General features: G+C 42.4%; 1 protein-coding gene across 4 annotated transcripts; it reads right to left on the bottom strand.

The window, feature by feature from the left end:
- Positions 1 to 36: 36 nt before the first annotated feature.
- PLCXD1 (phosphatidylinositol specific phospholipase C X domain containing 1) lies at positions 37 to 18,042 on the bottom strand. 4 transcript variants are annotated; one of them, XM_083854522.1, is made up of 8 exons: positions 17,963 to 18,036; positions 13,996 to 14,123; positions 13,406 to 13,548; positions 9,938 to 10,074; positions 6,559 to 6,687; positions 5,881 to 6,036; positions 2,256 to 2,439; positions 39 to 1,507 (listed from the first exon to the last, which is right to left on the bottom strand). In XM_083854522.1, exons 3-8 carry the CDS (start codon positions 13,515 to 13,517, stop codon positions 1,212 to 1,214), a joined length of 1,014 nt encoding a protein of 337 aa, XP_083710648.1. In that variant the 5' UTR covers positions 13,518 to 13,548; positions 13,996 to 14,123; positions 17,963 to 18,036; the 3' UTR covers positions 39 to 1,211. The 4 variants fall into 4 exon arrangements, with proteins under 4 accessions (XP_083710646.1, XP_083710648.1, XP_083710649.1 ...); XM_083854523.1 differs by lacking the exon at positions 17,963 to 18,036 and having other exon boundaries at positions 13,996 to 14,125; XM_083854521.1 differs by lacking the exon at positions 13,996 to 14,123 and having other exon boundaries at positions 41 to 1,507; positions 17,963 to 18,042.
- Positions 18,043 to 24,956: the final 6,914 nt, after the last annotated feature.

Genomic DNA, 24,956 nt, shown 5'->3' with positions numbered 1-24,956 from the left:
CCACAGGAAGGAAAAACAAACTATTTCACTCCATATTACAGAGAGAGATCAAGTTTTATTAGAATAACAAAGGTACAAAAGAAGGCACAAAAGGCAGAAAAACTTCTGCAAACATTAGCAGACATCTGAATTTAGCTTTTGGATGTAAAGTGCATCTAAAAAGTGAGGTATATGGGTGAAGTTGCATAGTGAACTTTACACAATAATTCGTTTTACTTTAGTCCTGATTCTTGACATTTCTCTTGCCTTCATGATCTGTTATTACACTGTTCATTTAGAAAAACAGAATTAGTATGCAATGGGAAATAGCATAAACCTCTTAGTTTTGACATAAGCAAAAACTACTTAGTGAGAGGAAAAATATTTACAGAGCTACTAAAATAGCTAAAAAAAAGACCAGGTGTGAAACCCCAAATGAGCATGACAGAAGCCAAGAATCTGTATTTCTAGGGCAATTTAAGTTAAGTTCAGGAATTTGTTTCCTCTGTGTTTATTTTCAGTGTAAGGCATTCTTAGGCAACACCTAGTAAAATGTTTAACTGCCACAGACAAACTGTGAGGGCCTCGTTTTGATATCTTTATCCCTGCAGAACTGGCATGACTAAGTGTAAATTCAATTACCTCTTAAAAATTCCAAATAATTTTGAGGCTATCCTGATAGCTCACAGCTGATACTCAGCACATTGGTGTATATATAATATCATTTCAAACTGGATTGTCAGTGCAGCACCTTTGACATATCAAAAATATTTTTTACCTGTTCCTTTTGTTTATTTAACAGGAACTATGAAAACAGACAAGTCAATTTCACACTGACATAAAAGAGTAAGAATTTGGGTTGCAAGTAGTGCAGAATATCCTTACAATTATAAGATAAAATCTTACCACTAAATCATGCAACTACTGGCATTTTCCTCCTTCTTAGTCCTATGTAAAATAAGATTGAGTTCCTGGGACTTTCAGTATTGCCAGCTGCTACAGAATCAAAGCACCTCCAAAAAAATTACACCTATACCGTAGTTCTCTGGATACTTCAGCAAGGCACACCTGCTCTCTTTTCTGTCCAAAGGCCTCAAAATGCTGATGATGTTGAGAAGACCTTTTCCTACTGAGCCTTGAAAGCATTCCTGGTTTAAATTAATTGGACCTTTATGGGATTCAGGATGTTTACTGCAGGGCACAGTAAATGCAGAAAAAGCCTTTTCAGCTTTTTATAGATGAAGAAGCTGAGAATTAAAGGCTATTTGTTCCAGTTCACTTTGACAGTGCAATGGAGTATTAATTTTTGTGTTAAGTTCTATCACATCTTTGACAAAATCATTGTTTCCTATAAAGTCTCCAGCAATGATGTTAATACACTTTTTTTTTGGTCCTGGATACTGCTGCTTTATCCAGATTTTCAAGCACGGAAGACTCTGGAGTGTCATTTTCTTCAATGATCCAAATGGGTGTGTGAGAATATACCTTAAATTTTCAGTAAGGTTAATCCCTGCCACAAAGAATTCTCCTGAAACAAAAATCAGAAAGTGACACATTAAATATTCTCTTGAGGAGAAGAGAAACTTCTTAGTATTGCATTACCTTCACATCTCACTCCAGTGGGGATCATTAAAATACTAACTTCACACTCTTAATGTATTTCTTTCATATCCCTACAACTGTTTCCCTTTGTTGCAACTGCATGCTGTAGTAAACAATTCCTGAGCCACGCTTGGTTATCCAAACATTCCAGTTCAGCTAAATTTTTCTAGTTATTCATTGCAGTCTAAAAGTTCTCCACTGACTAGTCCTCCTCTGTAAATTATGTTTGTTTCTGTGAAGGTTGCTTCCAGATGCTTAGCCTTCCCCCACAATGGATGGGAACACAGGGCGCACCCACATGAGCATTTGCCTTCGGCTGGGGAGTCACTTCGGAAGTGGCTCCCCCGTCACCACCCTGTGCTTCACTTCAAAAGCTGTGCCAGAGGTCCTGAACTGAACCTCTGTCAGATTACGCTACACCAGTGTGCTTGAGTGCTGCTGTTTAATGTGCGCTACACCCTTCTCGTACTGCTCTTGTATCACTGAATCATTAAGGTTGGAAAAGGTCTCCAAGATCATCAAGTCCAACATTTGGCCAAACACCACCACGACAGCTAAACCATGGCACACACAGGGTGGTTATATCCCATAAGGCAACAACTGCCCAACTTCCTGCTTGTTTTGCATTGCTGTTAGTGCCCCTTCTCTCCTCTGAGCAAACTCCCTGTGCCTACCTGGACGGCCCATCCGCTTCATGTGCTCCAAATACCGGATGAGAGCACGAGTGGACGTTTTGTTTCCCCACCAGTATGGGATGGGGGGCCACAGCTCACAGTGCTTCCCCAGTTCTGCTGCCTCTTCATACGAGACTATAACCTGATGGCCAAGATGCCACATGGTCCGCAGTGTTGGCACCACCTAAAAGGAAACATGCCCAGGTTGAAGTCAGCAACATAGCAGCATTCCCAAAGTCCAAATACTGATGTGTGACATCACCTTGGCACAGATTCAGTTCAGATAAAATGAACAGTCCAGTAGATGATGGGGTGATGAGCTGGTTTACAAGCTGCAGGGCAATAGGACCCTCAGAGCTTCAGCAAATTCCTCCTCTCCTCAAACAATTCAGCTATGATCATGTACATAACTCAAGGTCTTACACCTGTGCAATAGGAAACCATCCCTGTGTCAGCCCTCATGCACAAGCCACTGCTGAAAGTTTGTTAGGGGAGGAAGATACAAACCATCTGCTGCAGGAATGCAGGCAGAGAGAAGCAGGAATCATTGTGGCAGATTCCACACATTGATGCAAATTTGGCACAGTAACCATCAAAGAAAACCATACTGCTTAAAACTTGGCAAGACTAAATCTGAATCACCAAGAGCTACATTAATTCTCATTTCTCTAAGTGGAAAGTTTATGAAATTGGGATGCTCCAGACATTTTTAATTGAGAGACAGGAAGACCTGAGTCAGACATTTTCTCTACCAATATAGATGGGCTAAAATACCTGTTAAATTTAAATGCCTTACTATGAAATTACATTTTCCTGCCTCGGAAGTTACCATTGGAGAGAACTGAGTCCCTCTGACTAGTTTTATTTGCAAAACCAACATATTTAACAGGCATTGTTTTTTCTAAGAATGTTGTAGTTAAAAACTACATTTGGTGTTTGTGAAAAAGAAATTATGGCTTTTTAATGTTCCAATTAGCTTATTAATTTAAATAAAAGCCAAAGGCACTTGAAAATTAATAATGTAAATATTTGAAGAAAGCTGAGAGTTGAATGAATCCCTCTCAGTTCATCCACAAAAGAAAGAATGCAAGCTCCCATTAGGTCAGAAAATATTGCAAAATTAAGGCATGAGCTACTTAAGCTACAAAACTTCGTGATTGACTGAAGCTTTTTACTCCAGCTGCCTTTCTAAAGCTGGAACCTCTTAAACAAACAAGCAAAGAAGAAGATGTGCAATGAAAGCCAGAAAAAAAAAAAACTATCGGAGATGTGTATATGAAAACAGGTGCTTATTTTGCAAACAAAGCAGAAATCAAAGTCTAACAAGGGATTTTTAAACCCGAGTAATCCAGATCAAAGGAAGATACCTTGAATAGTTAAGACAATTAAAATTTTAAATGCAGTGTAATATTGTCACACTGTGGCCTGTGCCAGTACTACATACAGACCTTGGCTGAGCAGCTGATTCATGAACACTTTGACACTTAATTCTGTACGACGACAGAGACACAGTCTTGAAAGACAGCAGGTAGCAGTTTATTTTAGAATAAGTCAGCAAGCGCTTGGATATTTGATCTAAATCTGTGATCCTGAAAAATCCCACAGGTGCCTAACTTGCAATGGTACCCCTAGCAAAAATGGTGAGATCCATTCTGCTAGTCACAGACGCCATAGATATAAACTTTTCCTAGTCAAGGGAAGTACTGGTTTGTCTTTTCTCCAGTTCTCTTCCTCCATCCTCCTGGACACAACTCAGAAATGTTCTTTCTTCAGTGAAGTCATCTCAGACTATTCTTTCAATACCTTCCTTCATTCAATAAATTGTCATCAGCAACTTGCTCCTTTTGCAGTTAATAACTTTCTTCTTTTTAAGAGCTGACCACGTGTCTGAAAGCAAATTTGACTACCTTCTCCAGTATCTCTGCTCATCCATAACTTACACACTCAAGTTATTTGGGGAAACAATAAAATAGTGTCACTCAGGTCTTCAGTTATTCAGCTGAGGCCAGAGTATTTCAGAATCCCCTAGTTTTGCTGAGAATTGTTTTATTTTAACTCTGCTGTACAAAATGCTTTGAAATGCTAATACTCACACGTTACTGATACACCAGCTTCAAAGGCTGAATTTGAATTGTGAACAGGGTCATCATTCTCCTGTACCACTCACATCTCCAGAGAAAACCCTCTGTTCCTGTGCATCTTTGAAATGTTAATTGTTTAACTACTAAAAGCTCCCGTACCTTGTAAAAAACAGAGGGAGCTAAAAGTTTCAACGTCTAAAATCTAGCAATCAAATATTTGCTGATTATTTAAATTAAGGCTTTTCTGGATGTTTGGGTAACTGTAAGACTGGTTAGGAGGTCAGCTCCAGGAAAGTCAATGCCACCAGAAATCCACTGATGGCAGAGATGCTATTAAGAAGGACCTCAACAAGTTGAACAAAGAAGCTCAACAAAGTCCTGAACCCCACACACCAGGACAGACTGGTGGAAGCTGGCAAGAAACCTGCTTTGCAGAAAAGGACCTGAAGATTCTCATAGACATCAAGCTGCACAAGAGCCAGTTGTTGCAACAACAAGAGTTGTGCCCACCTGGCAAACGTCAATTGTGAACTGGGCTGTATTAGCAAAGGCACAGACAGCAAATCAAGAAAAGGGGATCTTCCCTTCTATTCAGCAGTTGTGGGACTGCAGCTCAAGTATTGTTTCCAGCTGGGGCTTCCACAGTACAAAGTCACTGTGAGCTGGAGTGAATCCAGCAGCACACAACCAGAGCAAGCAGAGGCTGGAGCAGAGGCTGGAGCAGAGGCTGGAGCATGACACACAAGGACAGGCTGAGGGAGCTGAGTCTGTCCAGCGTGAAAAGAGAAGACTGGACATGTCTTAGTGTTGTCTGCAAATACCTAACAGGTAAATGTAGAGAAGACTCCTCAGATATGCACAGCAAAGGATGGAAGTCAGCAGACACAAGAGAAATTCTGATCAGATAGAGAAAGAAAACGTGGTTACTGTGAGAGTGGTCAAGTTTTGCATAGAAAGGTTGTGAAATTTCCATCCTTGGAGATAATGAAGAATGAACAGGACACAGCCCAATGTAACTTTGAAGCTGGTCCTGCTTTGCATGGTGATGTTAGACCAGATGACCTCCAGAGGTCATTTCCAACCAAAACTATTTTAAATAGAAAAAAAATAATTTGTAATTATTGCTTTGAAAAGACAGAAAATGGATTCTTTAAATTCTACAAATATATAAGATGCACAACTTTTATTTTCTTTTTTCTTTCATTTTCCTTTATTTTCCTCTCTTTTCCTTTCTCTCTTCTTTTCCCTTCCTTTCCAAGAAAACTCAGATAGGACAATGGATGACAGTTGTCTCTACTATTGTCCCCCAGAGCCCAACAGACATAACAGTTAAATTCAATTCCCTCCTCCACACTGTGGAATGTAGGTATGCTTTATCCCCTCAGTTCTTTTAGGTAAAGACCTATTTCTGATGCAGCAAATGGTACCTTTCCGAGGTTAAAAACACAATGAAAGTAAAATATACCTAAAAATTTGGAATCAAAGATCTCACTGTGATGTATCATTCTTTTAAAAATAAGAAAAAAAAGGGATCTCATACTTACATTTCTAGGACACAGTTTACACTGGAAAATCTCTTTTATACAAGCAACAAGATGATTATGAAGTCTCTTGGTTAATCCATCAAAATTCCTGCAGGCTATGATAACAACTTCCTGAGGATGAGTTTCTAACCACCTCAATATTTCCCACAGAATATCCTACAAGAAAGAGGTATGGCAGCTTAGAAAGTTATCTATGCTATGCAGAGGAAAGTACATACAATCAACAGAGCAGTGATGGTGGAGTAGAATCACAATCACAATAATGAAAAACAGTGTTTTCTAAAAAAAAAAAAAAAAAAAAAGTGTTTCTGTAATCGTATAGGGCTTTTAATGCCTTCTTCACTTTAATAACTTCTCTCCTTACCAAGGAAAGAGGAATGCCCTGTGTATCATCCTGGGACAACACATGATAAACCCCAGAACAGTGGGGGCAGTGGAGAGCAGGCACAAAGATTCTGGTTTGAGGATGAGGAAAAGACTTATGCTCCAGTATCATGTGCAGCTGCTGACACTAACTTCCAGCCCTGCTGATTTTCTCTAGTTTGAAATCCTCAAAAAAGAAAGACATAAGACATCTTCTACCCAGAAGACCCTGAGCCAGCATTTTTAGATGATGATGGCCCTTAAATGAAAGAAATGGCACTGGTTTTATAGTCATCACAAAGGTAAGGAAAATACCTGCACAGTAACAGTTGTGTAAACCATATGCACGAAGTACAAATTCATAGATGGATCATTAGCCTTGTGGGCAATCCTGAAATCCAGGTATCTAACTCCAGCCTCAAGTTGCTCCGTCACAGTCAGGACCTGAAAAGTGAAACAGAAGACAAAGGTCCTGAGAGCTTGAAAGAGATTTGTTTCTTTAGTTTAGAAAACTAAAAGAGGGGTACAAAGTTAGCCCTATGGCATTTTTCACAGGTCTTTCATCTTTAAAATGTCACTGTATGGCACCAAGTTGCAACTTGGAAGCATTTTGCTCTCTGACAAGAGGGATTCCAATTTCCCTGCAGCATAAACTGCAAGTACAGATTAGATTAGTTTTAGACAATTGCCCTTGTTGTGTTCTGAAAGTTAAAGATCAATTAACCTGTGCATAAATACATGATTGCTCTTCACACAACTCTTGATTTAAAAAACAATTGCAGGATCAGCACCTTAGAAATGCCGCGTTTATTTTATTAGATCAAAGACTTTACCTTGATTGTCTCTGGGGATCTCACACATCCTCAACAGAAGGAAAAACAAAAATAGGAAAAACTACTGGCTACTGTTCTTCTTCAAGATAAAGTTTCTTATAAAGCTTGAATTAACCTGTAGAAGTCCTACAAAATGTAAACACTCCTCTAGATCCACTCTAGATCCTCAGAGCACTTTCACTGGATTTGAGGTCTGAATAGAACAGGTGATAAAGCTGTTTCCAAGGCAAAAAGTTCCAAATGGTATATTTTTTCCTCATATCAAGACTCTCTTAGCCAAAGAAAATAGAATAAATTTAATTAAATATGTTTAAACACTAATTTGTCTCAGTTCAACCTGCTAGGGATAAAAATTTAGGCTTCAGAAACTATACATGGTGCTGATTTAAGTCAGAAAGGATTCAACGAAAGCTAAATCAGTACAAGGCATTGCTCTTGAATATCCAAATTTGTAGGCTTTAGCACTGAGGCAGACCTTAAGACCCATGGCAGGATGCTCACCTTGCCTAATTTAATCCCCTAACTTCCTGTTCTTTGGACATGAATTGAGCCTCCCCAGGCTGTGCCAGAGGGGCCAGGCTGGGACAGACCAGCCCCGTGTGCCCCAGGGTCCAGGGGGTGCAGTGGGTCTGGCCAACAGCTCCTCCTGTGCCTGAAGTAGTTGGATGATCCATACACCTCTGCTTGGAGTATGTTGGAGATGGGAGTGTACATGCCTGTGGGTCATATGTAACCTCTGTGGCCAGAAAAAGCACCAAATGAAATAGCTGCTCTGAACTGCCCTTCAGATAAATTCATTTCTTATCTGTTGACTATACAGGAAAACGAGATAAATTAGACTCTAATTAGTCACCTGGGTTTGGATACTGAATTAGGCAGTGTGAACATTGCCCCCTAAAGGACAAAACTTAAAAGGAAGCCCTGAGGAGCAATGCTGCTCAGGGCCTCAATCTCACACCAGGCATCCAGGGCATGCCTGGAAGTTACATGGCCATTATACAGAAAACATTTGGGCCTCTAGACTGACAGCCACAGCAGCTGGGGCTCAAGCAGGCAACTCCCAGGCACTTGGCCATCAAGGAACTTGTGGATCCTACCATCAGTAGGGCTCCATGGTGTCTGTTCTGGATACCAACAGATGGAGTCATCTCCCCACAGAGATAACTGGAGCATGGCAAAGCTAAGGAGGGGCAGGATTGTAGCCGTGCCTCTTCCCTATCAGCACTGGGCCACTTCCTGCTTGTCATACTGGGTTTGGACCAGAAAATTACTATAATGATGTCAAGAGATTGTTTGTCACCAACAGGGTCACTTTGCCAGCCAGAAATGCACAAGTTAGGAGGTTTCTAAATCTTTCATTTGCTGAAGTCCACCCCAAAAAAGCAGCTCAAAATAAACAAGGATCTGTGCTAAGCAAGTGCCCTTCAACACCAGCTCATCATTGCTGGCTCAAATTTCATACCTGGCAATGTCTAAGATTCCCGTTTGCCAGAGCTGCTCAAACACAGCAAAGAAACCTTGTCCTGCTTATTGCTATTTATCAATTATTCAGTTTTAAATCCCTAATAATGAACTATTCCTTCAATAAAAACAAAACCAGAAAGATTTTTGGTACCTCTTTGATGTTAGGAAAGCCTGTTCTTTGGAAGAACAGCTTCAAAAGCTGTAGCTTAAATCATGATCCACAATTTTGTCTTTAACATACATTTGTGAGGAACAAAGATATAACTACTATCTTAATATTTGCACATTTTAAAAAGCTAACTAAACCTTATGTGATGGACCATGCCTTCACTCTCTTAATTTTTATGGGAAAAAAATCCCTTCAACAAGGGATTCTTCTGTTTCTGCTGCTGGTGAATACCCACTATAGGTGGGGAAAACAACTGATAACTCACACAACAGTGATAGCAAAAATGACAAGCAAGTACCTTCTGAAGAACATGCAAGAGAAAAAAAATCTGCTAATTACATTAATATTAAATATTATTTACCACAATAAATAAACATTTCACAATTAATATGTGAAAAGGAGTTTCTAGTAGCAAGGGTCAACTTTAAGCAACAACTTTAAGTATCATCCCTGCCTCACTTGCATCCTTTTTTCCCAGAAAAGATGATCAGAAATGTATGGCTTCTATCTCATACACCAAAGGGCTGGATCAAGATAGGAAAGAGAAATTTTCTTCATATTAGCTGGAATGGAACTGTGGTTTGGATTTGTATTGGAAACAGCATTGATTGCACAGGGATGTTTTTGCTGTTGCTGAGAAGTGCTTACACAGAGTCAGGGCCTTTTCACCCCATGCCACCAGCGAGGAGGCTGGGGGTGCACAAGGCGTTGGGAAGGGACACAGCCAGGACAGCTGACCCTAACTGACCACAGGGATATCCCACATCATAAGGAGTCATGCTCAGCATATAAAGCTGGGGGAAGAAGAGGAGGAAGGTTCAGAGTGATGGTGTTTGTCCTGCTAAGACACTGTTACACATCATGGAGCATGGCCTTCTTGGAGATGACTGAACACCTGCACATCCATGGGAAGTGGTGAATTAATTCCTTCTTTTGCTTTGCTTGCACATGTGGCTCTTGCTTTACCTATTAAATGATCTTTATCTCAACCCACAAGCTCTCCAGCTTTTACCCTTCCAACTCCCTCCCCTATTTGGCCCAGAGGCAGCAAGAAGCAGCAGTGCAGGGCTGAATGGCTGGCTGGGGTTAAACCTCAAGACCCAGGCATGGCATCTCATGAGAGTACAGATTTCTGGGCAGCAGGCTATTCTGTCATTGTATACTCTCAGCCCTGCAGCACAAGATTCAACTTTGCCAAGGCAAGAAGAGAACACCAGATGATGGTTACCTGTGTTACAGACCACTTCATGATAATGGGGCGCACAATGCAGGGCAGACATTTGTTTAAAAACTTCACCAGCTTGGACTCATTGACACTAACAGCAGAGCTTTTATCCAAACAGTAGGTCATAGTGTCATGACTCCCTGTAGAATACAAAAATAAATGTACAGAAAATCTCATTCCTTAACTACTCAAGACCACATTCCATGGCTACATTTCATGTGCACACCTGATAGGCCACCACCTATTTGCAAGCCACAAACCTATATTGTCTTAGAGTCTCTGTAGTTATGGCAGAAAGGTGGAATTGTCTACAGAGGTTGCTCACCTAATATTAATAAGCTTAGCATGAAATCTTTGTGAAGGGAAGGCATTGACACATTACAATAAAGCAATCCTCATCTAAACTACACATCGCAGTTGTTTGCCCCAAACCACAATAAAATGGTCTGTTTCAAATGGCATCTTCCCCCAAAATAATTATCTTGATGTGAAAACATATTTTTTCAGGGAATAAATAGCTGAAGGCTGAATTTATCTAGAATTTCTCCTGGTTTTATTTTTTCAAATTCAGGATTTCATTGTCTAATACCCTTATCTCTGCACAGGAAAATATGGCTGAAAGCAGAAATTCATGTTCTTGCACCTTTGACTGGATCAACACTTAACTTGGCACTTTAACCACTTATGTCTCAAATATCTACTAAAAATGTCCTCCTGAACTAAATCCCCACCTCCCCTACAAAAACAACAAACAAGGTGGGTGCTTGAAGGTTTCTGAGACAAATACAAGTCTAAGTTTATGAGCGAAAGATGAACAAGATGCTCATTTGATGGACTTCAAAAATTACCTGACTCTTTTCCAGCACAGGGAATTACACAGGCATTAGAGCCAAGAACAGTCTGCCCAAATATTTTATTACTTTGAAGTTTTAATAAATCTGAGACATTTCTTGCATCATGTTTAGATGAAATTATTGCAACTCACAATTTCATCAGGACAGGGAACCAGTGATTTTGCTAGCTTTTCTGTTCCATTATTTCTTCTAGTGTTATAAAGCATCAATAAGAAAAGCTAACAACTCAGTGAAGTGATTTGCTTGGATCTTAACAGAGCATCTGCAAAGAATCTGATTATCATTTTGGGGTTTAAGTCTTCTGTCAAACTAACTGTTCACTGGTGGTAGGAACTGCTTTCTTGAATTGTCAGTCTTACTGCTGCCAGTGGTAATATTTCTAGTAAACAAAGTAAAAAAATCAGTTTGGAAATAAAAATTCTTTGGAACTGTCAATGATAGTTTGATGTCTCACTCCATTTTTTCACCTTCTAAAAGCCATTTTGATCTATTTTACTGCTTTAAACACCCAAACCATACTCACTGTAGAAAGAAGATCTGCAATACAGAGGGCATGCAATAAAAGAAGTATGTGTTAGATGTAAGAGTCAAACCATTAAATACCCATGGACCAAATCCTAGTCTAAGAGAGATGAGCAGGATTCCACTGATGGGTGTTGCATCTGAGGATGCCAACCAGCAAATGGATTGTAATCTTTTACTCACGAGTCTTTTGTGATGTCATGAGTTACAGTAATGAAAGGAAGATAGGCACATCCATGACACAACATATATGATGCAAAGATAGTGAGCTAGCACCAAGCCAAGTAGCTCCAGACCTTGAATCCACACCTCTCCAGCAGCACTATGCTGAATCTGTTGCAAGCACAACACTAATTAATGAGATTTGCTGCTGCCTCCTCATCATGCTTTCAGAATCCACTCTGTCATGCTTCTTGCATGCCTTCTGTGAGATAAACTTCCACTTCCAAACTGGGTTTCCTCCCTCTGGAAACCTGCCAGACCTGTCTTGACCTGGTTGATCTTGATCTGTTTGTGTTCTGACTTGGGCTAAATCAGCTTTGTAGGTCAGCTGGACAGACACCAAAATATTCCAAGCTAATAGCCTACAATGCTCCATAAAAGTTCTCTAATGTTTGCTGAAATGGACTTGCTTTCAACGGTTCCTCATGTCTGTTCTCCCTGCAGGCACATTCACAAAAACAACAAACATTTGCAAGAATAACAAGGTCACCCTTAGGAGGAGAGCCAGCAAGGCAAACAAGCCCATCAGCAGGTTCTCCCCTTTCTATGATGGCCAAGAAACACCAGGTAAAAGCTTATAGAAACAACATGGCTCCTTTTCCAGCAAAACAAAATCCCACTGAGTGTGCTACTGACTTTTGAATGATTTTTGCAATAGGAACAAAAATAGAAAAAGTGAGACTATTACCTTCCTTCTTCAGTCATAAGACAGATATGTATTTTCTTTTTTCCTTTCTTGATGGTTAAATAAGAAATCTTATTTTTAATAGCACCTGTCCTAGTCCTCTGACATAGGCTTTATCCTAAACAGAGATGTGCTTGTTTTGAAGTTAACATCAATTCAAATTACATTATCTAAGAAGCCTCCATGAAATAAGTTTCTGGGTTTCAATTTTAATTGGAACTCCACATTCCATTAGTTCACAACTGGCAGAAAAAAGCCAAAACACTACAATTCTTGGGTTCTCCCAGGGCTCTGCCCACTGAAGACAAGAATTCACACTATCTCTAAATATATGCCTTTCCTAAAATTAACCTATGATCCTGTGGACTACATAAAATATCCATCTACATGCTGTGCTGTTTTTCCCCCAAACTACCTGTCATGTCTACAGGTGTAAGAGAAAACGTGGGCTAGACTTTTCTTTAGTGCCATTTTTGATGTGGAGGGAAAGGGAATCACCCAAGGTCTGATGGTCCTTCAGTGCCTCCCCATGTGTCAGTGAAATCACATTATACCATCATTTTTTTGGACAGAATGAGAGGGGGAAAAAAAAAAATCAAGGCAGTAGAAAGAAGCAATAATATGACCAAAGAGGAGTTAATAATACACAGGCATCATTTAAATGCATTTACACATAACACAATAAATCCAGTTTTCATAAGCTGGCTCATGTAGAAAAATAACAGTCTACATTAATGAAAACAGGTTAATTATAAGTTTCAATTCTCCATTCTCTACAACTTCACAGCCTCTTTTAGACAGTACAAAGGAACAAATAATAAGGTAAAATATTAATTCTCCCCTCCCGGAAATATTCTATTATATAGGAAGTCATAAGAATTAATTAGGAAAATTTTATCATTGCCCAAAAAAGTCAATCCTTAGCTTATTAATAGCATGTGACAAGACGACGCAAAGTACCTCTTTCTTTTCATTTCTGAAAAACAATTAAAAATTCCTTTTTTACCCCTCCCCTCTAAGAAACCCCAAACATTACAGACCAACATTATTCACATAACATCACACAAACCCTCCCCCACACACTGACCCAAATAATAAACACAGCCATCCTGAAATGGGACAAACAGGACATTCCAATGCTTAAAGGGCAAGCTGGCAAAACAGTGGAGAACAAAAGTCCATCTTTACCTGGAAGAGCTAAGTTATAGAGGGGAATATCCCAGAGCTTCTCTGGTAACTGTGACATCCATTGACCATGACCATGGCAGATGTGAACAATGGTTTGCAAAGGGCCTTCCATTGGTATGTCCTCAGGGACTTCACAGGGTGTTCTGGGAGGGAAAAAAAAAAGAAAAACAATAAACCATTCCACATACTGTGGTTGACTTAGTGACATTGCACCTGTGTGTGATGTTAAAAAATGCCAACACTTCTCTCAAGCAGTTTCAAAATGTCAAGAGCTTGTCAGGCACGGCGTATGCTGCTTTTGATAACACCTGCCCCCAGCACAATGCCAAAGGGTGGGGTACAGCTTCAGCCTTGCAAACTGACCAGGTGAAAGAAAAAACTGAGCCAGGACAAATATACACAGTTTCACTGGTATGGAGAAATTAATGCCTATATTGGCTATTGTGAAATCTCAAGGAGTACCTCCCTCCAGGGTGAAACTGCATCCATTCCTTTGCCCTTTGCAGTCACAAAAGCACAGCAAGGGGACTGATGGCAGGGCTGGGACAGGGGCTGGGTCTGCTACCCTCAGGTCCCTAGAGAACACTTACCTTGAAGGATCAAATCAGGTGCCACAGGTGCACATCTGTGAAAAGCCTTTACAAAGATGTCAGGACACTGGATTTGCAGGTCATGCCGGCATCTGGGGTCAAAGAGGAAAACTTTCCCCTCCCTATTCCTGCTTTGGAGAATGTCAAAGATGTTTTTATTACTCCTACAAGTCCATGATCCTAAGTATTTCAGTTTGGTCTGATCTTCCTGAAACTACTCTGAGATCTTCTGCAAAATTTGCAGTGGTCATGCAGGAGTTGCCAGTGGATGAAACCCAGATGAGAAATCATGGCATTACCAGGCCCTACCAGAGTTATCCTGTTCATTTTTCATTTTATGATCTCCTGGATCATAAAAACAGAACACGAAAATAAGCTCTCTGTGTTTTAAGGTTCTTTTTCCTAGGATCTTTCTAGTTCAGGTGGTGGTCTGGAGATTAGAGCCTTCCTTCTTTTCACTGCTTTCAAGGCTTTATTTTGTCACAGCTAGTGTGAGAGTTTCTTTTAGATCATGGCACAGTGATTACCACCATTAATATCACAGCTTCTTTTTAATGCTTTTTTTAAAAGCTGCCAATGTAAATGATTCCTCCTTGTCTGCTACAGTGATCATAGTCTGATAAGTATTTTTGAGATTTTGTACTCTACAAACACCCTCACCCTCCCTGGTCTATTTTGCTGCATCTTACCACATTTGTTCAAGATTGTTTCTCCCAGGAGAAACAACTGGGTTTGGGTTGGGTTTTCCTTATATACTGGACAGCCACACTGCTTATATGAAGAACATTTCCTTAAACATGGTGCAGTAGATTTATTTTTCTTTTGACAGTCATATAGGCAACTGAACTGAACTAAAAGGCAACTTTAGGAACTGCATTCAAAAGTTTTACATCCCTACCACACAAAAAGATTCAATCTGCTTTTATAGTGGCCATTGCACAAAGCATCACCTGCCTAGCCTGCCTTGCTGTGCCTTCGGTGCATCTTTGAGTTGAAAGAAACAAATGGTCCTTATATGTCACATCAGCTATTTTTACTCTTGGAAAAATATTCAGATCTCAGGCAGATCAATTCACCCACCCTCTGGCTCTGCACTTTAATATGATGAGCTTCTGTCCCCCACAACCCTTGTTCAGACAACAGATGTCTGCAGCTCATTTTGTCACCTTTTGCTGTTTCATGCTTCATCAGACAGCACACCACTGCTCACCCACAGCTGCTCTGGTCTAGTCTCTGTACCAAGTAGCATCAGCGTGGACAGGGGCTGTAGGTGCTTAAAACAGCATTACTGTTTAGTAAAGACTGAGTGGTGTCTCTTCTTCTCCAGCTCTGAAGCCAACAGGAGCTGTGAGGCTGCAACACCCTAGCATAAGGCAGCACTTACTCAGGTCCTGTATGCAGACTAGAAACCAGCATTTTGAGGAAGAGATTTGCAGCTCCCTTTCCAGAGCCTTTGGGGCCCTCCAACTCCACAAAGGCCCCCATGTTCCCACAGAGCAGGCACCCATCACCCCAGGGACCCATAGCAAGACCCTTAAGCCCTGCCAGGCAGTCACACCTTGTCCCAGCACAGGCTCCTTTGCATCAACAGCAACCCCAGGATGTGTCCAACAGTGCAGGTTTGCCTGCTGCCACTCTCCTCCTGCCATGTGCTCTCACCACCTTGCATAGGTTAACGCAGGCACAGCCTCACAGCTGACAGAAAAAAGCTGGATTTCTGCCATGCCGGTCCCTTTCTCCAGTTTACCACAGAGTCAGGATAGCACATGCTGAGGAAGTCCCTGCAGAGGCATCAACTGCAACTGCCTTTGCTGAGCTGTACAAGACACCCCTTGGCATTGCTCAGCCAAAGCCCACAGGCAGCAGGCTCTCAGCCTGCCACAAGCTGCCCCGGCTCCTGCAGGACCAGGACACTTCACAAAGAGCGTCCTGCTGGTCCTGAGGAAAGCCAGGAGAGAGCAGGAACAGCAAGACCAAGACACACTGCAGTCCTGCAAACACAGACATGAGAGATGCACATCCCATTCTCCTCCTCCTCTTCTTCCTCCACAGCACCCTGAGACTAGGGATGGCAGCCACTGGCGGTGCATGGCAGGAGCTGCACCATGGCCATCTGCTGATCAAGTCCTGTACAAAACTGACTGGACCAGGTTTTGTCCTGTTCCCCCATGCAATGCAAGCCCTAGATGTTCACAATGCCACCTCTAAACTCAGCTGCTACCTTATGCTTGAGGGGCAACCTTTAGAGAGAAACCAAGGCTTACCTGGAGAAATGAAACTGCAACCATTAGCTGCTGCCTCTCACGACTAAATCCTAAACTTCACAAATGAGAACTGTCTCTTTATTCCGCTTTTCCAGACATGTTAGTCCATCCTACACATAGTAGTACCATGATGAACTACTGTGTTGGGTTTGCCTGGCAAGACTTTGGTAGTGGGGGAGTCTACAGAGCTGATTTCTGTGAGAAGCTGCCAGAAACTTTTCCCATGCAGAACAGAGCCAATGCCAGCTGGCTCCAAGGCATGCCTGATGCTGGCCAAGATTGAGCCCATCAACAACAGTGGTAGAGCCTCTGCAGTAACAGATTCAAGAAAGAGGAAAAAGTTGCTGTGCAACAGCAGCCAGGAATAGAGGAGTAAGAATATGTAAGAGAGGCAACTCTGCAGACACCAGGGCCAGTATAGAAGGAGGGGGAAGAGTTGCTCCAAAAGATTCACCTGCAGCCCATGGCGAAGACCATGGTGAGGCAGCTGCAGCCCATGGAGGTCCATTCTGGAGCAGAGTCCCCCACCTGCAGCCTATGGAGGGTCCCACACTAGAGCTGGTGAATGCCCAAAGGCAGCTGTGACCCCATGGGAAGCCCATGTGGGAGCAGACTCCTGGCAGGACCTGTGGTCTCATGGAGTGGGGAACCCAAGCTGGAGCAGGTTTACTAGCAGGACTTGTGGCCCCATGGAAAAGGGAGCAGATCACAAAAAAGCTGCAGCTCTTGGGAAGGACTGATACTGAAGAAATTTTTTGAGGATTGTCTCCCATAGGAGAGACCACATGCTGGAGCAGAAGAGAGTGAGGGACCCTCCCTCTGAGGAGGAAGGATTAGCAAAGACAAGACTCGATCAACTGACCTCAGCCCCCACTCCACATCCCCCTGTGCCACTGCAGGTGGAGGAGGCAGAGGAAATCAGGAAATCAGAAGTGAAGTTGCACCCTGGAAGAATGAGGGGTGGTGGATAGGTGTTCTAAGATTTGCTGGTTATTTCTCATTATCTTACTCTGGTAATCATTGGTAATGGATTCAGTATTTTCCCCAAGTCGAGTCTGCTTTGTCTGTGATGGTATCTGGTGAGTGATCTCTCTGTCCCTTATCTTGTCCTATGAGTCTTTCATTACATTTTTCTCTCCCCTTGCTGAGCAGGAGAGTGATAGAGAGACTCTGGTGGGCGCTGGGCTTCCAGTCAGGAACAACCCCCCCTAACCACCCCACCCTTGCTCCCCTCGCTCACATCATCTGTCTCACCGTCCCTGGGTGCTCGGCATACAGGCATCAATTACATTTTGAGGACTCTACCGGGACACATGCCATAAACAAGCAATAAGAGCCGCAGACGTGTACAGCCGCTAGCGATCACCATCCTCCAGCCCCAGGACACGGGAGCACCGGGCAGACTGTCCTGGCCCGGGCAGAGCCCGCCGGGGCGCCGGGACACGGCCAAACCCCGGCCAACGCAGTTCCGGGAGGGAGAGATAATTAAAGAACGATTCACCATGACATCAGTCAAACACATGCTGCGGCCGGCCCAAAGCTAAGGAAGCCCTGGCGGGAGTTATAGGAAGCCCTGCGAGGAGCAGTGCCCGGCGAGGAGGGCACCGCCAGCCCCTGGGGGCCACGGGGACCGCCCCCCGCCGCCGGACCCTCCGGGGAGCCGCATCCCTCCCTCCCTTCTCCTTCCCAGCGGCTGTACTCACGGCAAGGCAGGACTCCCTCTCCATGCCGGCTCCGGGAAGCCGAGCGCTCCCAGCCCGCACACGGCGGGGCGGAGCGGCCCCGCCCGGCCCCAGCGCCCGCAGGTTTGGGGAAGGTGACCAAGGGGCGGGGGGATGGAAAGGAGGAGGAGGAGGAGGAGAAGTGGCGCTGCCCGAGGCGCAGAGCCGCTCTCTGGACTGACGGGGCATCGCTCCAGGAGGAGCCTGCGGGCAGGGAGAGGCGGAGGAACCGCCGGGTACCAGTGTGTGTGCCACGCTGCTGCTGCCTTTGAAATCTGTGACTGCAAGAAGGCTTAAAATTAATATCTACAAATACATATACGTTAAAAGTACCTTATTTTACTGCTGTGTCCGTCCAGCAAAGCTTGTCAGGCCCTCAGCTGTGGTGAAATTCACTTAGATGTCACCTGGCAGAAATCTTGGCAAGCTCTGCAAAAAGCCTGTAGAGCCACCTCCTGTGCAGAGGCAGGAGGTGAATAGATGAGTGAATGGCAGGTAGGGGCAAACGTGCGCATCTCGGTGCAGTTCTTGAAGCAGGATTTGTTCTCAGCCTTCCCAGACAGGTGGAGAAAGGATCTCAGCTATCCCTTAGTGTTCCAAAAGCACACTAAAACACAGTTCCCTAAGTAAAGAATGGTGAGCTGAATCTCCAACTGAAACAATGGGTAGAGAAGATTAGCTCCCCTTTCTCCACAGGGCAGCGTTCCTAGAGGATCATCTACAATGGAACTGGGATCTAACTTCTCTGGGATCATACTGCAGTTGGGATTACTTTGGGCTGCTGCAGTGTTGTGCTTCTTAATGCAATGATGTATTTTCCAGACAGGCCTTTTTCAACAACTCATTTTTGCATGAGGCAGAGCAAAACTTGCTGTGGTACCAACAGCAGTAAGATCAGGTTAACATTCAGCTAAATGAGTAATTTCCATTGGTAAATCTCAGGACAGCAGGGCTGCCTGTTCAGGCTGCTGTTTATATATCAGCTCTTACAGAGTGTCACAAACCTAGCAGTGGGTAGATGCAGAATAGATGTGCACCAAGCTGTAGCACTAGCAAAAAGGATGAAATGCCAAAAGGAAGGAAGTAAAGCAAAGGAGAAGGTAGGAAACAAAAGACACTATTTGATATCCGTGTGGTTTTGCACCACCATAATAGATAGTAGCTGGGAAGAGTTACAGAGAAGTGTTATTGTGCCTTTTGTGGGATGAAATGAATAGGAAAGTATTTCAATCTGAAAAGGGTAGGAGTAAAAATCAAAGTCATCTTTGATTCTTCATTTGCTTAGAAAGTTAAGACCACAAAAGTGTGACAAAACAACAGTCAGACAGTCTCTGGATACTACCACGATGAATACAGTACAGCCAGACATGGTTCCAGTCTTGTGAAACAAACATGTGTGAAGTTGCTTGGACTAGAAGGCAAAACATGACTGTGGAAAGAAAAAATTAAAACCCTTTTTGGTGTGGATTTTAAATGAGTAACAGAAAACTCAAAAAGAACCACAAAACTGAAATCCCGCATTTTATTCTGAGAGACTTAACACAGGACTTTACACCCTAGTAATGTGAAGTGTCTGCTGAGTGATGTGCATATGATCTTGCAGGTCTCACCTCAACAGAAATACTCTATCAGGAAATCTCAAGCCCTGTCCAAATCCTTCTAAATTCCCACCCTTTCAAGTCTGAATTTGTGTTTTAGTTCTTCTTTGTTTGCACTGGAATTACTAGAGATGTCAAGAGAGTTGCTCTTGGTTTAGTTCTGAGATCACAATCTCTCAGGAGGGATTTAAGAATTCCATAAGGAAGTTAATCAGCAAATGATTAAAGCCCTGAATAAGCATGTCTTCTGAGGAGCAGTCAAGGCAAGGATAACTTTTAGCAGTATTTGCAGAAATAATGATAAGCAAATTTCAAGATGAGGAAGAAGGGACATGAAAAAGCCCAAGATTTACCCTTCTCACAAAATAAATGTCTGCATTAAAAAAACAGAACAGAGCTCAAAAGACAAAACTTACTCAGAAGGAGCTTATCAGGTTTTGGAGCATTCAGTACTGAAGACGTTTGACGTTGATATCATCTGAGTGAGTCAAAACAGGTAGATACATCAGTGTGGGGACTGATGGAAGTGCAGGTCTGATTTATACCTGCAGATCAGAGTGAAATTTCTGGTTTGTTAGTCACAGAGGCAGCAGTAACAGAGCCTTAAACTGGACTTTATATATTTATTTAAACAATTTAGCATACCAAAATATTATGCTCGCAATCTGAGAGAAATCAGTTCATTTGTTCAGATGAATTAAAAGTTGACTTTTTTTGAAAATGTACAGTATTTGAGATGTTGCATAAGACATTTGTCTTCCAATCCATTTTTTTATTTTCAGATATGGAATACCTTTACTCTATGCTGTAAAGTACAGAAATACCACTAGGCATTTAAACAACCTTAACTGAATTCCCCGGATTTGGAGTGTTTGTTCTAAGAATGTTTGCAACACCCTGGGCAATGTGTGTGTTTGCCTCTGTCCTAAATTACTGATAAGTCCTCTCAACCTTCACCTAATTTCTGGCTTTGGAACAATCAGGCAGCTTAATATTTTTGAGAGGAAGTTGTATCTCTAGGGGCAACAGCCATGATGTCTCCTAAGAGCCCTTCTTTGACTTGGTCCCTGTGCATGGAGCTGCCTGTCAGTGATGTGCCTCTGACAATCTGGCACCAGCTGGCAGGAAACCTTAGGCAGAAGCATTGGGGTGAGATTTAGGTTGCCTAAATGCATTGCAGCGTGCCAATTCCACCATGAAGAAACACTCCTAGCTTTATTTGCAGCAGATAAAGCCAGTGATAAAATTTGGTGGCTGGTAAAAATGCTACTGGGGTGGTTAGATGTGGGGTACAGTGTTGCTGAGAGGAAAAAATAGAGTTGAATTTTATTAGTGAAAAATTTAACTGGAATTTTTAAAACAGAAAAATGGGGGGGAGGAATCCTCAAATTCTTCCCTTTTGATCCATTTCCACCAATACAAGAGAGGCTTCGGTGGGCATGGATCAAGGTGCAGGCAAAATAATCTTTCTCTCAAACAGAAGCAAGCCAGATTTGAATTTCAATTTAACTATACCATTATTGACAAGAAGAGTTAAAATGCCATAAAATACTTTTGGTACAGCCACCTTACTTCATATATGGCGCTAACAGTGTTTAAAACAAGATTTAAAAAGCCCTTCCAACATGCACAGGAGAGCTGCTTATAATGTCCTACTAGGGAGAGAAACTTAAGGGAGAGATAAACAAAACTCTCTCCTCAGACCCAGCATCTGAGAAAACATGAGCAAGAAGTGAACTGGGCCTTGTTGCTAGAACCTAACAGAGAAACTGGGGAGACACAAAATATTAAATGCGTTCCTGTCCATTAGAAAGGATTTCAAGTTACAGGGAGAGGGGGAACCTCCTCATTCCTCCCTTTGGCCTTTGCCTTCCTCCCATTACTTTGTTATCTAACCCTTCAAACTTGTGGGAACTCTCTGTCCTGCAGAAATCTCTGTCTTTTTTCCTAATTGGAACAGGTCAGAAACAAAGCCTTCTACTCTGATGTGCCAATCCCTGGAGAAGCTGAAATGACTATAGACTCACACTTTTCATCCACAAAGGCAGCTCTCAGTTCAGCATCAGAGGCAGCTGCCTGGGCAGGGTGAGGCTGAAACGTTGCCCTGGGAAAAGCAGGAGCATCAAGACACTGTGCCCTGTCCATGTCTTTCCTGTGTGCAGCTTCTAACTTGGTGGCACATGATGGGGAGGAAGTATTCTCTTTTTTTTTTGCTTAAATTCATCACTTTGATGAAACTGAGGGAGTGAATCTTGTGTCCTTCAGCACCATAAATAGCATCCTGCTTTCTTCCTATGATCAGCTCTGAAAACTAGGCTCCCATATCCTTGGGGACAAATTTCCAGGACTGCGCAAAGGTTGGAGGTAACAATGTCTGGGTCTTGAAGCCATCCAGACTTTAACTCTTGGTTGTCATGTTGGTTAAATCTTGGTGACCCTGGGTTGATAATGGATTGCTGGGAAATAACTGAATATTCTTCTAAAGCTGGTGAGTTCTTTTCCCCCCATGCATTGCTGATTTGTACTGTCAACCATAACCTGTCAAGGAGGTTCTAAGGACCTTTTAAAATCCATGCTTCAGCAACCAAGATGACTCACAAGCTGATACAGATCAGATAAACTGGATCCTCAGTGCCAGTCCTGTGCCCTGCAGAGCCGTATCTTTGGTAATTTCATAGACTTGGGGCTTCTTTTTAGTCTCTGCCTGTATTTCACACCTATTGGGGCACAATAACAAAAGCAGGTGAGGTTGGATTCTTGGGCAGTGCAGGCATGATCCGTGGTGATCTGCAGTAAAAATTCATCTTCCAACAGAACTTCACACTGCAAACAGCACAAGTGATCCATGGCAGAGGATTTTTGTGCAGGGCTGGTTGAAGCTGAGCTAAGGATGTCAGTCTTGGTCAAATATTGCTAATATTAGATGCTAAAATCTGAAACAGAAAAATTATGTAAGTTTCCCAGAGGGACCGATAACCCAAGAAAGTACTTAATCTTATTATATTTACTTATTTTATTGCAGGGTAGCAAAGCACCATGTTGACCTCCCACACTACCACAGGGCAGTAATTAATAGCATAGTAATTTATAAACTACTTTATACATATTACTGGGCCATTTTTTTTCTATTCACATATCCTAAATCCCACTGTCCATTGGTAGATTGTTTTCCACTGGTAGTTGTGTCAGGAATGTGGAGGTGAAAAACTGCGTAAGGGCTGCAGCTCCCACGGTGGTCCCACTCTTGCACACCCAGGATAGCAGTTTTACTGGAAGGGTTCCTAAAAACATTCCAGTTAGCATTTCCCACCAGCAGTTTTTGTTATGGGGTGTTTTTGCTTGAGCTAATCAATTGGTATTCAGACATACACTAAATATGCCCATCTTTAAACTTTATGATAGTGTAATAAGTACCCTTCAAGTTGTTACCTAGCATTTTTAGTTAGGAGATGTTGCTATTACATGCAGACTGCAATGTTGTCAGGCCATAAAAGCAGATTTACCAAGCCCCAAAATGTTAACAAACCACCTTCTACTAAAAGCAGTGGTAAGAACCCACTCCAATGCACTGGAAGCTCAGCAGCTGTCTACGTGAATGGCACAAGCAAGACACAGAGGAGCTGCTCTAGCAGTGACCAAACACCAGCTGAGTTGCAGTTGTTTTCATGTTTCACTTTCCAGGGCAATTTTCTTTCTGTTGGACTCCAAATGCAGTAAGACTCTGTAACCACCCCATGCTTTACCAGGGGAAAAAAAATCCGTTGCCTTTTATAAACAAAACTAATCCTACACAAGACTTAAGTGTGAAGACTGTTTTGACAATTGGCTTTTCCGTGGATTGGAATGCTCCTGATTGACAGGTTTTTCTGTAAAAACAAAGCTGGATTTTTTTTTTTTAAATTTCAGTTATACACCTCCATATCTATTTTACCTGAAATTATCATGGCAAGGGCAAGTAATCAATTTATATTGGTGAAGCTAGGTGATAAATCTCCCGTACAAGAGCATATAAACACATTTTTTACAGCACACGTTAGAAGTTACAGGAAGCAAGGCATTTGAGGCAAGTTGAAATGCAAGTTTTTCCTGTTCCCTGCTTACAAGTGAAGAACATGATGTCACACCCACTGTTCATTGTTGCACTTATTGACTTTTTTATATGAACAGCTGTGCTAGAAAGATGAAAGAATTTCACTAAGCTCATGGGTGTGATAAGAGCCATAAACTAAAAAATTCAGACATTCTTCTGAATATATTTGAACCATTTCTGGTCCTGAAATGGTCCTCAGGTCCTCTTAAAAAACTTTGTATCAGCCTACAGGCTTTGACCATATTTTCAGTCTGCACCATGTTGAAAGGAAGGTCAGAGTTCAGCTAGAGGGGAAAGGAGGTTAACACAAAACCAAACAATTGATGGTTTATAGGAAATAGAACTTGGCAATTAGGAGGGTTATTTCTTTTTTGGTATGTTTTTTTTCCTTGTTTGGTTTAGGTTTGGGGTTTTTATAAGGTGAAGGGGTATTTTTTTGGGGAAATGAGATTTATGCAATTGCCTAATCTGGTACAGTTTTTCTTCCTATTTTCTTACCCACAGCACTTTTTAAACCACAAGCTGAATTGAAACAAAATCTTATCAACTATATCACGAGGTTCTAGAAAACAGTCTCTCTTCAATGTTTTGGTAACCTGTCTAACAAACCCTTGGGGTTTAGGCCAAATGCAAAGGAGTGGACATTGCTTGCCTCTTGTGGAGGTCACTTAGAGTCCTAAAATCATTAAGGTTGGGGAAGTGACCTCTAAGATCATTGAGTCCAGCCTTTAGCCTAGCAACACCATGTTTACCTTTAAATCATGTCCCCAAGTGCCACATCCTCAGACCAAGAGGGCAGAAGGTTCAAGAAAGGGGATGATTTTTTTTCACTTTCTTCCTACTGCTGTAGCTAGAGAGGGCTGATACCCTTGCAGAGGGCTGTACACCATAGGGTGTACATGCTGCTGGTACCCTGTCTAAGAGGGTCCTATAGACATCTATAGGCCCTCACATCTAAAATCCTGCTACATCTCCTCATGTAGTTATGTTGCAGCACCGAGTGGACCAAGCCCTGAGCAGCCCATCCCATCCCATCCCATCCCATCCCATCCCATCCCATCCCATCCCATCCCATCCCATCCCATCCCATCCCATCCCATCCCATCCTGGAGCTCCCTGGCTTTGGCAGGAGGTTGAAAAGGAGACCCCTGCAAGGGCTTATGCAGCCCCAGCAGTGCTCTGAGGCTGCAGCCATGTTCCAGGCCAGGAGGTGTGACTGGAAAAACAGAATTAGAAGGAGACTAACAGAATCAAACAGTCCTAGCCTCATGGGACAAACAGTTTGCCA

The sequence above is a fragment of the Zosterops lateralis genome (assembly GCF_965231275.1).
Source record: "Zosterops lateralis genome assembly, chromosome: 2".
In the NCBI taxonomy this organism is placed as follows: Eukaryota; Metazoa; Chordata; class Aves; order Passeriformes; family Zosteropidae; genus Zosterops; species Zosterops lateralis.
The sequence above is the reverse complement of the archived record's forward strand: the minus strand, read 5'-3'. Positions and strand labels throughout refer to the sequence as shown.

What these genes read in the sequence shown, in the direction of transcription:
- PLCXD1 (XM_083854520.1), bottom strand. Translation starts at nt 13,613, where the DNA reads ATGTCACTAAGTCAACCACAGTATGTGGAATGGTTTATTGTTTTTCTT. An exon ending in CTATAACTTAGCTCTTCCAG is followed by an intron (nt 10,075 to 13,405) that starts GTAAAGATGGAC and finishes TGTATTCTACAG; the next exon opens with GGAGTCATGACACTATGACC. An exon ending in GAAGCGGATGGGCCGTCCAG is followed by an intron (nt 1,508 to 2,255) that starts GTAGGCACAGGG and finishes TTTTTGTTTCAG; the next exon opens with GAGAATTCTTTGTGGCAGGG.